This window comes from Lactuca serriola, chromosome 9 (assembly GCF_051521515.1).
Source record: "Lactuca serriola cultivar US96UC23 chromosome 9, Lser_US96UC23_V15, whole genome shotgun sequence".
Taxonomy (NCBI): Eukaryota; Viridiplantae; Streptophyta; class Magnoliopsida; order Asterales; family Asteraceae; genus Lactuca; species Lactuca serriola.
This window is the reverse complement of record NC_136416.1, coordinates 41,215,445-41,228,781: the sequence shown is the minus strand read 5'-3', so window position 1 is coordinate 41,228,781 and position 13,337 is coordinate 41,215,445. Positions and strand designations below refer to the sequence as shown.

Here is a 13,337-nt window from a genome sequence, read left to right as displayed (position 1 = left end):
AGAGAAAAGCTTTCAAAATAATCTACTCTATAGGTTTGGGCATATCTTTTGGCGACTAATTGTGCCTTTAGTTAGCTACCGAGTCGTTTAGGTTAACTTTTATAGTGAACACCCATTTACAACCAATCTCCTTTTTACTCTTAGGTTTGGGCATATCTTTTGGCAACTAATTGTACCGTTATGATCAAGGGTATTCATTTCCTTAATCATAGTGACCCGCCATCCAGAATGAGTCAAAGCTTCTTTAACGATTTTAGGAACAAGGATAGAGTCAAGGGTGGAAACCAAAGAGCGTGAGTGTCTGGATAACCTATCATAGGAGACAAAAGAGGCAATTGGATACATGCAAGAATGCTTACATTTTCAAAGGTCAATGGGAATATCAAGGTCGGAGACTACTCGTGGATCATCAAAGACTAGATTTGCCGAAGAGGATGGTAGCGGATCATGATCTAATGTTGGATGTTGTCGCCTATGATACACGTGCACAATGGGTGGCCTAGCAAACTCTTGAGGTTAAGTGGGGACAAATGGGGGAGATACCTCAAGCGGATGTATGTTAAGAGTAGAGACAATATAAACTAACAAATCATCATTATTCTATTGATTTAATACAGACATAGGGAAGAAAGGTAGATTCTCATAAAATGTAACATCTCGAGAGATAATATATCGATTAAGGGTAGGATCGAAACACTTATACCCTTTTTGGAGTCGAGTGTAACCAAGAAAAACACATTTCATAAACTTTGGATCCAACTTAATTATATGTGGGCAAGTGTCACGAACAAAACAAGTACTGCCAAAAATCTTTGAATCAATGGGAAACACTGGTTTTGTAGGGAAGAAGATTGAGATTGGAATGCTACCATCTAAAACAACTAAGGCATACAATTGATGAGAAAGCAGGCAGTCGAGATAGCATTACCCAAAATGGTTTAGGAACAACCATTTGAATATATTTATGAATTCAGTGAGAGGTTAAAGCCTCATTACATATACAAAACATTACGTAAAAGAGAAACTAGACAGAATGAGTAATATAATCACGAAGGAAACCCTATGCTACATATGTACATAAGATAAATAAGCCTAATTAATTCTAACAACCCACAAAAAAGAATTTCAGATTTCAAAAGGGTTTCACAAATGTTATCATTTGTCATCTTTATTATTAGTTTCAATTATGGAAGGCTTATATATCGGAATAAAATAATAATAAGAAGAGTAAATTACACAAATTGTCCCTTGAGCAGGTGCCAAAATGCACGTTTAGTCCATGTTTTCAAAAATTAACTCGGACCGTCCATTGTTTGGTTTAAACTTGCATGTTTCGTGGCTAATATACGATTTTGTTGCGATTTTAGTCTGTGTCTAATCTAGAATGACCATTATGCCCTTTGTGGAGTTCTTTTCCAATTAATTTAATGTTAATATTATTATTATTAACTTAAAAAATAGAAAATTAAATATGCCCCTAACCCTCGATGTTGTTAAAGATAAACTCGGTATCTCAAACCCCTACCCACTCCACCCTAGAAATACCACCATCGACGAACCACCTTGAAGTCAAAATCCGGCCACCCGACCACCACTTAGCACCACCTTGAAATACCTAGTGGACCACCACCGTCTCTTTCTCACTGTATCTCTTACTCCCCTTCTTCTTTGCATCAACATCATCACATGCGACATCACTAATGACAACCCTTCGTTCTTTGGGTAGGTTGATGAATGCAAATTAGACACTCGAAGGTGATACCATTCATCCACCAAAGGTGTCAATCAGAATGTTCTTTCTTCTCATGCGACTCATGGGTTTCAATTTACATGTTTAGGGTTTAGTTAGGATTCATTTGCTGGTTAAGGGTTTATTTAGGTTTGATTTCAAGTGTTTATTTGACAAATTTGTGATGGTCTGATGATGATTGAAGGTCGATTGAACAGGTGGTGATGATGATTGAAGAGGTGGTGATGATGATTTTTAATGAGTGGTTTATGGCAGTGATTGTGGTTAGTTTTGTGCAGGTAAGTGGCAAGGGTCGATGATGGTGGTCGATGGTGTGTGGATGGAGAATGAAAGTTGTGTAATGGCGGCGAATGGTTGGCTCTGATAGAGGGAAAAGGTGTATCATTATGGTGGTGAAGATAATGTGTATAAGGGTGGTTGATGGTGTTGTGGGGGTGAAGATGACGATATCCGCCTTCCCTCAATCAATCCCTCTTCTTTTTCATTATATGGTGGTGAAGGTGTGATGTATGCTAAAGTGCAACAATCTAGAGCCCGAATCGAAGGATTTCATTACCGATTTTGATTTTAGGTTTGGGGAATGTATATTGTGGTGGACTGTAAAAAAAAGGTAGGAAGATGAGGAACGGAGGATAAAAAGAGGTGGGACCCACAAATATTTAATATAATTATATAAATAAGTTAAAAGGCCTTGTAAATGAATTAAAAACATTAAAAGAAATTGAAGGGGAATATAGTCATTTTAGGTCTCGAGGGATTAGACATGCAAGTTTAAACAAAATGAGGAACGGTACAAACTAATTTTAAAAAATAATGACTAATCATGCATTTGTGCGTATGCACGAGAGACAATTGGTGTAATTTACCCTAATAAGAATAAAGGTTTTTACATAAAAATTCATGTAGGGAGAATGGAATTTTCAAACTGTCCATCTGTTCTTTGCGCATAATATACTATCAGGCTATCCGGTATCCTTACAACATATATACGCGTGAAAACAATTCCATAACTCTTTCACACCCAACCCACTATACTTTGGGGATGGTGTTCACTAGTGAACAACCAATAAAGAAGAGAGAGAGAGGGAGAGAAAAGGAAGAGAGAGATAGACACAATGCTTTGGTGATCTTTCGTGGTAGCCACCACTCCACAAGACACCCACTATAGATTGGGGTGGTGTTTACTAGTGGAAACCCTTCCACATAGGATCCACGTAGGATCCCTATGCATGAAATTGTCTCCATACCGTTTGGCCTCAGTATCAGGTAATCGATTGCACTTGTTTAAAAAAAAATAGACTTTTTCTTTCGAGACAAACTCAAATACCATAAAAGAAAAAGAAAAGTTGAACACAAATAGGGTTCATCTCATGTAACATCTAGAAAAACTTACAACATAATTATCATGGACACACTCTACCCAAAAACAACACTTTCAGAAAAAACACAAACATAAGAGCTCACTGATCATCATCTTCTTCTTCTTCTTCATTGTCGGGAACAGGAACGGGAACCATACTTTTTGGTTGTTGGGCCCGCTTCATTGCTTCTATTTTTTTCTTTCCACTTTGCACCCGTCTTCTGAATTTCCCCTCAGCTTCCGATTCCACCTTTTTCATTACCTTATCGAACCCTGGAATTGCTTCCTCCAAAAACTCACAAATCAGCTCCGTGAATTGCTGGTATGAGTCAACTAACTCCTGCAATTGCCAAACAAAAACACCCAAATATTGTTACCGTTACTGATACTGTTACTGATACTGCAAATGCAATTGCCATACCTCGACATCTTCATTCCATTCCTCAATGTAAGGAGGCCAGGTTCTAAATATACCAAGAGGTTCACGATACCATTCACCACCATATGTTATCTGATCCATCGCTTGTTCTACACTTAAAACCTCCCATGGCCTCAACCCTGGAATTGCTTTTTGCAGCTGTTTCCTGTAGGAAACCATAACTTGTTAACATGACAAAACAGACAACCTTGTACAACATCTAGACACTGACACTGAAACTGATGTCAATGAGACAAAAACAGTATTATTACCTCATATCTTTGGGAATGTATTTGTTAGGCATATGATCTTGTTCCAAAATCGATGTGAGTTCGGATCCACTAGCCCAAAGAAACAAAGCATGACTAGGAATTCTCACACCAGGCCAAATCCCATTATTAGCTTCTAAAACAGCCAAATCCCTTTTCTTACTTTCATATGCTTCATCTTGCAACTGTTTCCTGCTTTTTTTCTCAAACCCTTTTAGCGGGACCCACGGAGGGATACCCTTTTGTAGTTTGTGAATGAAAGCTGTCGCTGCAGCACCTAATCTCACTGAAATTGAAACAGGCTGCTTATATGCTCAAAGAGCCAACTTTATATGGCATTTTAAGAAGCAAGATTACAGAGTACACAAATACGAACCTTCCCAAGTGGCAATTGCACGCTCCATACCATAAATCATGCCGATTGGGACCCATTCGTCCATGTCATCACCCCAAATGAATGTATATTTATCGATGATTCCAGCTCCCCAAGCTGTTTTCAGCTGTATTAACTCACAAGGTCCCCTTGTTCGACCTATTCGATCTTTGTAGAAAAATCCACCAGACCTCATGATAACTAAAACAATCCACAATAGCACATTATCACTTTCAAGTGTAACTATCGGATTCGTATAGCAAATTGGGGAAAGTTTTGATAAAAGGAATTTAGCATTATAAGAAACAAGTGAAACTTACAATCATAGTATCTCTTCTCCAGCCTCTTGTACCCAATAGCTTGAGCAACATCAATTGGTCGGCCGGGAGGATATGGCCGTTGCCGGAATCCCCATAACCCGAAGAAGAATTGCTTTGCAAAATCCCAAAACTTGTCATCGGACTCCTTCCTAGTCTTTATAGCTTTCCTTGGCATAGGCCGGCCGTCGGGTCCGATGACATGCGGAATCGACTGCCAATACTTCTTATCCTCCCTTCTATATGGTTTCGAATTCTCTTTAAGCTCCATTTCATTAATCTCATCCATAACCTCCTCTGCTCGGGCTAAAAAACGAACAACTGGACTCTCACGAAATTCCTTCAACCATCTCTCGTTCTCTTCAATCTCTTCTTGGGTTAGATTCTCTTTCTTTTCCCAAATTGGGTCTTCGTTTAGAATCCTTTCAACTTCTGGGGTGTGACGGTAATCGGGCCGATTTTCTGACTCCCAGTAGAACTGTTCAAGCAATCTCTTGTAGTATCCTGGTTTGGGTCTTTGGGAATCGGGTTCGGTTTTTTTCTTGAATGGGTTGGAAATAGAGAGAGCGGCAAAGGGTGAAGAAGATGGATCGGATTGAGGTTGGTGTTTGAACGGGTTTATGGAATCTGCAAAAGCGTGAATGTTTATGGATTGTAGAGGGTTTGGTGGCTTCTTGAACCAATTTTCCCCAAAGGGGTTAAAGTTAATTGACGCCATTGATTAGCGAAAGTTGGAATTCAGTGACAGAAGTGGCGAAAAGGGTAGAAATTTTAAAGCAGATGAAGAAGATAGAAGGCGGAGTGACTAGTGAGTCGTTTGTTTTGGGGGAAATGAAAAGTGAATGGGTCATCCGTGGGTTGCTGTGTGCTGTCTTCTTGTTCTCATGTTTCGTGGACTATTTTATTTGAGCTCTTTCTGTTTAAGCCCAATAATAAAACATAACAAACTCAGTCCATTTAAAACTAAATAAACTTGTTTGACTTCTCATTTTGTGGGCTTTTACTCTTCTGAGGCCCAATTTAGTGCCCTTAAACACATTCTTCATTATGTTTTGTTGAACCTTTGACATCGGCCTCAAGATTCACACGTATACTTCTACATATCTCATTGTCTATTAAATGCCGACTAGGGCAGGTGTCCCACCAAAAGATAGTACACTTCAGGCTATCATGTTTTCCTCGATATTAATCTTTTCTCATGGTCATCCAAGGGACAAATGAAATTGTCATCTCTGTTTGTTATGCAATCTCCTTTGGGAGCTCCACCCCTTGTATCCCAAATATATTATTGCCTACTGTGAAAAATTAGCATGCTTTACATGTCCTTTAACCCGGTACAATATCAATGCACCAAACATATCCAAATCAACATCCATTTAATATGTTATCAGTGGGCAAGGTTTGAGTCCTTCATCATTCATTTCTTACTATGCAAACATCTTCACTAAAAGTTTTCCATCGTCGTTGTAATACCTCGAGTGTCTTGTCAGGTGGAGGTACACCTAAGTTGGTGAGGGGTTTGGATGCAATGTGAGATTCTTGAATCGACCATCATTATAGTTGTGGGATCAGCGAGTTCTTATTCCGCAGAAGTCTAATGACCTAGAGAAGCCATCACAAGCTTTGGAGTTCTTCAAACTCTAAGTGCATCCAAGGAAAGGACCAAAATCATACAAAAATGGATCCAAACTTGCATCAAGAAGAACATAAGTCAAGATTAGAGCTTTATACCTTCAAACACTTAGAATTCTGAAGAAGATAGTGGATCAAAGTTCCCTCCTTGATCCCTTGTACCAATATGGACTTCTCATTTCTCAAGCTTTACCCAAAATCCAAATACTAAGCTCTAAATCAAAAAATTAAGCCTTCAAAGCTTCATGGAGGCTAGGGTTTCGTTTGGAAGGGATGAAGGTTGAGGAGGATACCCTGAACCTTGAGTTTAGGGGCTTAAATATGGACGAAACCCTATAAGATAATGGGCTTAGGTTGCAACAACTGCCACGTCGTGGCAACCATCATATACGTGATTCATCCATTTCACATGCCACGTCGTGGTGCTCCTTTCACCACGTTGTGGCATAATATTTTTCCAAAAAACTTTACCTTTGACCCCTCAAGACCTTTAACCGATTTGTTCTTGGAAATGGGTGTTACACACATGTTACATGTCATGGGCCTACTAAACATGAAATTGTATTTCTTATCATGTCGTTATACTTTGATGTACAACGATATGTTTTTCTTATGACTAGACATAGAATTTTTGCTGCAAGTATAGATCAACACACATGAAGTGGGTGGCAAGGTGGTGGATACTTGGATAGAGAAGAATGTTAATTCCACTGTTGAAGCTCATAGTTTTCTATACAGTCAAAACTGATTTAATGGTGTTAATAATGAATCCGCTCATTAGATTATGTCATGTCTATAGGTATTTGAATTAATTTATTATTATTATTATTATTATTATTATTATTATTATATTAATGTAGTATATAGCCACTAACCAAAGAAAATCCATTTTTTTTAAATATAAACATATGACAGACAATTTCATACAAGTATTTATCACTATGCTATGAGAATATGTCTATTTATGATGTATACTTGCATTTATCTCTCTTTTTATGCATTTCAATTGATAAAGGTTAATAAAAGTTGAACATTTATGGTAAAACCATGGACACCACAATTATTGTTGACATGATGAGTATGAAGTGTATGTCATGTTCCTACCAGGAAGTTGGAGAAAGCCCACTTATACATTAAACTGAAATAAGTTTACTTATAAATATCTATATTTATAAATATATGACCAGATTTCTATTTCGTTACTCTTTAAGGGTTCGATGGTGTTTCAAGTAAGTTTTGTCCGAGGAGTTGTTAAGATCATAGAACTTGCAATACGTGGTTATTGTTTGAAAAGGAAATCAACTATTTATAATCTTCTATTTTCTTTAGCGAGTCATTTATGAAATGTGATTTTCAGTACTTGATCACTGTTTTTTTTAACAAATCGTAATTAGGTAAGTTCACAGTGCAATTGACAGGTTTTCTTAGGGGATTTCGGTAGGAAGATATTGAGATTCTAATATTTGGTTAGGATTCAGAGTTGGAGGTTAATCTGCTTTGGGGTTGAATACCCTCATATTCAGATTCCAACTTGTAACGTCCCAAAATTCAAGACTAAAAATTTCTTTTATAAAACATTACTTAAAACATAATTATCAATCCATGACATAATCAAAGTATTAACTTCCAAGACATATGTTCATTATCAGAGTAAAACATTCCCAGGCTGTCTAATCTATGGTGTGTGACATGCGATCACCCCGAGCTCTTCCCTCCGCTACCGGATGTACCTGAAACCAAAACTGAAAATCGTAAGCACGAAGCTTAATGAGTTCCCCAACCTACCACATACCATGCATAACCACATACTGCATATACTGGGCCTCGCCCCCTACCTCAGGCCTCGCTCGCTACAACAACCCCGCTGCTCCAGGCCTCGCCTGGCTTCGAGCCCCGCTCGGATACAGATCTGTTTCACTTAGGCCTCGCCTGTCACAGGGCCTCACCCGCTAACATATAATAGCACATAAAAATATCACAACACATATACTAACAGATCTGTCCTAAGGCCTCGCTTATCCTAGGCCTCGCCCTTGTCCTGCTACTGATGAGTCACGGAACCTCGTCCATGCTCTTACTGGTGGTGAGATACGGGCCCAGCCCACACTCACTCTGTCCCTAACTTGGGCCTCGCCCCTGATCCGCTGCTAATGAGATGTGAAACACCATCCACTCTCTGCTATTGGTGAGATACGGGACCTCGCCCACACTCACCTCCCTACCAGGCACATACAAGTATCACACAGACAACAAGTATAAACTATCACATAAACCATTCCTTGGGCACCCGCCCGCTATCATTGGACCTCGTCCTGAATATCATACTAGCATATTATGCCTAGGGCTAACCCCCGGGTCTTCTACTCATAACTACATGGGCCGGCATTGTGAGGGAAACTCACCTGCACTTGCTGAACTTGCTGATAACCCCTCTAGCTGCTACCCGGCAACTCTCTGAACTCCTGCTCCACTAGCTCCCCGAGCTACCAACATCAATGCAACACTTAGTCTAACTGTCCCCCAAAAGTCAACTAAGTCAACTCTGGTCAAAGTCAAAGTCCTGGTCAAAGTCAACCTTCCAGGTTAACCCTACTCGCCGAGTCAACCTACTGACTCGCTGAGTTCATATGCTCAGAGTCCTTCCATTCGCGAATCGACTCGCCGAGTCAGTCCATGATTCGCCGAGTCCTGACCTGTCCAACTCACCGAGTCCCCACTCAACTCACTGATCCGAGTCTTAACTCGAAGGGTTGAGGTTTCGCGACTTGACTCGCCGAGTCCAAGAACAGAATCGCCGAGTCCAAGGCAATCTTCAACAGACTCGCCGAGTTGTTCTTCCAACTTGCCGAGTTCCTGCCCAACTTCATCCAACTCGCCGTGTCCACCCATGTGACTCGCCAAGTCGCTCTAGTTCTTAATCCATTTAGTGGCTTTTCGAGCCATGCAGGGGCTCCAAATCATAGATCCATACTTCCAAAGCTCAATCCTTATGTAAAGTTGCAAACTTTACGTATAACTAAAGAGATCTAGGCTCAAAACACACTAGGGCTAGGTTTCCGGATAAAAGGGTTTCTCCAACTACTCAACATATGATGCTTTACTACATATTGGACCATCCCAACACTAGATCTGAAGTGGCAACCACAGACCTAGGCCCCAAACCTGAATTGGGTCTCAAACAACCATAAAACCCCTAAATCTCATAACAAGAAAATAGATCTAGATGCAAAGGATGGGAAGATAGCAACTTATTATCTCCAAGATGAAAACAAACTGAAGTAGATCTCGGATCTACACCTCTCCTTTGAAGCAACCTTCTTGATCTTCAAGTTCCTTTCAAGTTTTCCTTCCTCCAAAGCTATTTCTCTCAAATGATGGAAGCTCACACGAAATCTAGGGTTTCCAGGCTCTCTAGGATGATATGGAGGCTGAGGAAGGGACATAACACCCTTTATATAGGATACAACTCCTGGGATTGGGTTTTCCTTATTCAGGCCAGACTCACCGAGTCCCCTTAGCCTACTCGCCGAGTCGGTCACTTACTTCTTGACCCGGATCCCGCTCGGACTCGTCGAGTTCCTCCTTGGACTCGACGAGTCGGCCCTTTAACTTAGGGTTTTCTTTCCTTTCTTGGCCTTCCCGATTTTGGGTGTTACACAACTATTTTGCCTGCTATGTTCGACAATTCAAACGTATGTAGATTGAGGGGTGTGGCTATCTTTTTTTTTTTTTTTTTTTTTTATAACACTTCGAATGGAGGATGCATTTTAATTGGCAAAAATAAAAATTAAATTGTCAAGTGGTTTTCATATATAGAGTTGTACCTTGTGTTACTCTTATTTTAACAAGTGATGGAAAGGTAGTAAAATCTATTGAGAATGAAATAACATAACTTGAGATTCAATAAGATATTTTTTTTGGTCAAATTTGAATAAAGGCTACAATGGACTTTTTTGGAGCAACTTTATTTGGTGTAAAAGGCATTGTTTTTTGGAATTATGGTTTGTATTTGTTATAATACCATGTATTACTTAAAATTGTTTAAAAAAAGAATTGACGGATATTTTCATTTTGAAGTGTTTTAGTTCATCTCTCTCTCTCTCTCTCTCTCTCTCTCTTACTTTCATTATTTCTGTCTTTTTCAGATTCTTGAGACAAATGAAAATGATATTATATGTTCTGTAAGCATTGGGTTGTTTTCATTTGTGACCAGGAAGTCAAATGGTCGACCTCATTTTGGACATGAGTAGTCAATTCTTTTTTGGTTGGTTGTATTACTATCTTTCAAGTAAAATTTATCATTTATAAATTGTCAAGGCTATTTAGTTGAATCATGTGTTTATGTACATTTGTAGAAAATTACAACTTTTCATTTCTAATTCTTATCGATTTCGTTTTTTCTAGCATAATTTTTTTTTATAATTGTTTAGATGTATTAAATTATTTACGAAAAAAAAAACTAATCTTTCTCTCTTTTTTAAATTGCATCTTACTTTCATTGTTTCTGTCTTTTACAGATTCTTGAGACAAATGAAAATATTATTATATGTTCGGTAATCATTGGGTTGTTTTCATTTGTGACTAGCCTAGAAGTCAAATGGTCGACCTCATTTTGGACTTGAGTAGTCAATTCTTTTTTGGCTGGTTGTATAACTATCTTTTGAGTAAAATTTATTATTTATAATTTAATATTGTGTTCATATATATTTGTAAAAAATTCTAACTTTTCATTTTTAATTCTTATTGATTTCATTTTTGCTAGCATGATTTTTTTTTTTATAATTGTTTAAATGTAGTAAATTATTTGCGAAAAAAAAAATTTAATCGCCTCTAGAAACTAATCTCAGAAAAAATTATTCGCACCCGTTGCTTAACACGGGCAACGACCACAATTGGTCCCTGTGGTTTACAGAATATCACACTTTGAGAACTTCCTAGCAAAAAGTCACACGACTGGTCCCTATGGTTTGTAAAATTACATGAAAGGTTCTCCTGCCATTAAATCTAACTTTTTAGCCATTAGATTTTAATGAAAAAGACTATTTTGCCCTTGTACCAATATTGCAATACACTACAAACCTCAAGGACCATTCGTGTAATTTTCTAAATTTGAAATATATATATATATATATATATATATATATATATATATATATATATATATATTATAAATTTCGCAATTTTTATATATAAATTATAAATATAAATTTATATATATGTATATATAAAATTTCAACAATTTGATAATTGTTTTTATCTTTTTGACATTTTGTTTTCTATTTTGATTTTATAGTTTTAGTTATTTATGGTTTTTTGTTGTATTTTTATTTATTTTGAATCAAGTAAATAAACTTAAATTCGATAAACCATGTCGAAATTATTTTTTGAAAAAACATCATAAATGGTCCCCGTGGTTAACCAAAATCTGAAGTTTAGTCCCCGTGGTTTAAAAACCTCATAGATGGTCCCTGTGTTTTCAAAACTTTTGATGTTTGGTCCTTTTTGCTAACTCTGTTAAGTTTATCCGTTAACTGAAGGGTATTTTCGTCATTTCACCACCATAGGGACCATTTATGATGTTTTCTCGTATTTAAAAAAGAAGAAAAATTAAACATAATTAAATATATATAAAAGGTTTCTCTCTCTCACTCTCACTCACTCTCTCTCTCTCTCTCTCTCTCTCTCCATGAATGTGGAAACTGGAAAGCCTTGAATCAACCATCATAGCCTACATTTTGTGATTGGCTTTTTACACACCACCTCCGACGCACTCCATATCTACCACCACCGACAACCACCTTCATACTCACTACCACTGGTGACCATTCTTACACACAAATCTCGAATCAAGGTCCATTGTCTACATCTACAACACCAAATCTGACCCTGAAATGATAGATCTACAACATCAAATTCGAGAGAAGAGGGAAAGATTGCGATCGATTAGATAAGGAGGACCAATCCTTGTGTGATTTGGGAAATATAGAAATAAATGAGAGATCGAACGATTTAGGAGAAAAGAGATTGAAGGGAGCTGTGATTTTTGTTGCCTGATTCGATTAAGAACAAGTCGTAGAAAAGGGCAGTGGTTTCTTCTTTTGGTCGGGACACGTGTGAGACGCGTGGATCAAAGAAGCATAGCTGATTGTGACCTTGTTTACGGATTGTATTTTCTCTGGTGGCGGCACAGGGGAAGTCTGAATCGGAATCTTAAATTTGAATCAAACTGAAATCGGTTGTGTTTGTGTGAATGAAGAGAGGATAAAAGGGAAATAAAGTTTGATTCAGGTAAAGAGACGAAAAGGGGTAGGTCTTTCATGTTCTTTGTGGTTCTTGGTTTCATGTTCTTCTCTGTTTCTTCTCTGTGTGTAACTTTGTAAACTTTGAAAACCATCAAAGTAGTGCCTAGGGCACTTGTGTACAGTGTGTAATCGTCTAAACGTTTCCATGTGTTTCCCAAGTCTCTGATACAATCTATAATTGGGAACATGTGTAAATCAAAAATCAACACAAGGAAGAAAGGGATAAAACATAAATTAAGGGAATAAAGAAGTAGAAAATACAATTTGTTTGAGGTCAAAGGTTGCTCGTTTGAGTTGGTCAGAAAATAGGTTGTAGGGAAGAGATAGAGTCTTTGTTAGGGGATTTGTGGTGGTTTCAGGTGGAGGTGGGTCTTCTTCCTTGATGAGCTTTGACATTTCATTTGGATATAAACGATCTGCCATTTTATGATTGATTATCTTATTGTATGTGAGAGAGAGAGAGAGAGAGAGAGAGGGAGAGAGAGACCCATTGGATATTAAATTTAATTATTTTTCTTTTTTAAAAAAATAAAAGAAAAGAAAACCTCATAAAAGGTCTCTGGATAGTTAAATGACGGAAATACCATTCATTTAATGGTAGAAAGCTAACGGAGTTCGCAAAAAGGACTAAACATCAAAAGTTTTGAAAACACAAGGACCATCTATGAGGTTTTTTAAACCATAGGGACTAAACTTCAGATTTTGGGTAACCACATGGACCATTTATGATGTTTTTTCTTATTTTTTCTTTAATTTTTCTTATTTGCGAATTGATGTGTTAATGTTTTTTTTTTCTTTTAAATTTTATGCCGTTAGATTCATGTTTTTTTTGGATGCTCTATAGTTAATATCATTGGCAACTTTATGTTTGCATTTATCATTATCATTATTTGACCTTTTGTTTTCTATTTTTGTT

At 37.6% G+C, this 13,337-nt stretch overlaps 1 protein-coding gene across 1 annotated transcript; it reads right to left on the bottom strand.

The window, feature by feature from the left end:
* Nucleotides 1-3,096: 3,096 nt before the first annotated feature.
* LOC145073222 (histone-lysine N-methyltransferase ATXR3-like protein) lies at nt 3,097-5,337 on the bottom strand. Its single transcript, XM_079019783.1, has 5 exons — nt 4,491-5,337; nt 4,174-4,371; nt 3,801-4,083; nt 3,532-3,694; nt 3,097-3,450 (listed from the first exon to the last, which is right to left on the bottom strand). Exons 1-5 carry the CDS (start codon nt 5,203-5,205, stop codon nt 3,211-3,213), a joined length of 1,599 nt encoding a protein of 532 aa, XP_078875909.1. The 5' UTR covers nt 5,206-5,337; the 3' UTR covers nt 3,097-3,210.
* Between the last annotated feature and the right edge of the window lie 8,000 nt (nt 5,338-13,337).

What these genes read in the sequence shown, in the direction of transcription:
- LOC145073222 (XM_079019783.1), bottom strand. Translation starts at nt 5,205, where the DNA reads ATGGCGTCAATTAACTTTAACCCCTTTGGGGAAAATTGGTTCAAGAAG. An exon ending in TGCAATTGCCACTTGGGAAG is followed by an intron (nt 4,084 to 4,173) that starts GTTCGTATTTGT and finishes TTTCAATTTCAG; the next exon opens with TGAGATTAGGTGCTGCAGCG. An exon ending in AATGGAATGAAGATGTCGAG is followed by an intron (nt 3,451 to 3,531) that starts GTATGGCAATTG and finishes TGGCAATTGCAG; the next exon opens with GAGTTAGTTGACTCATACCA.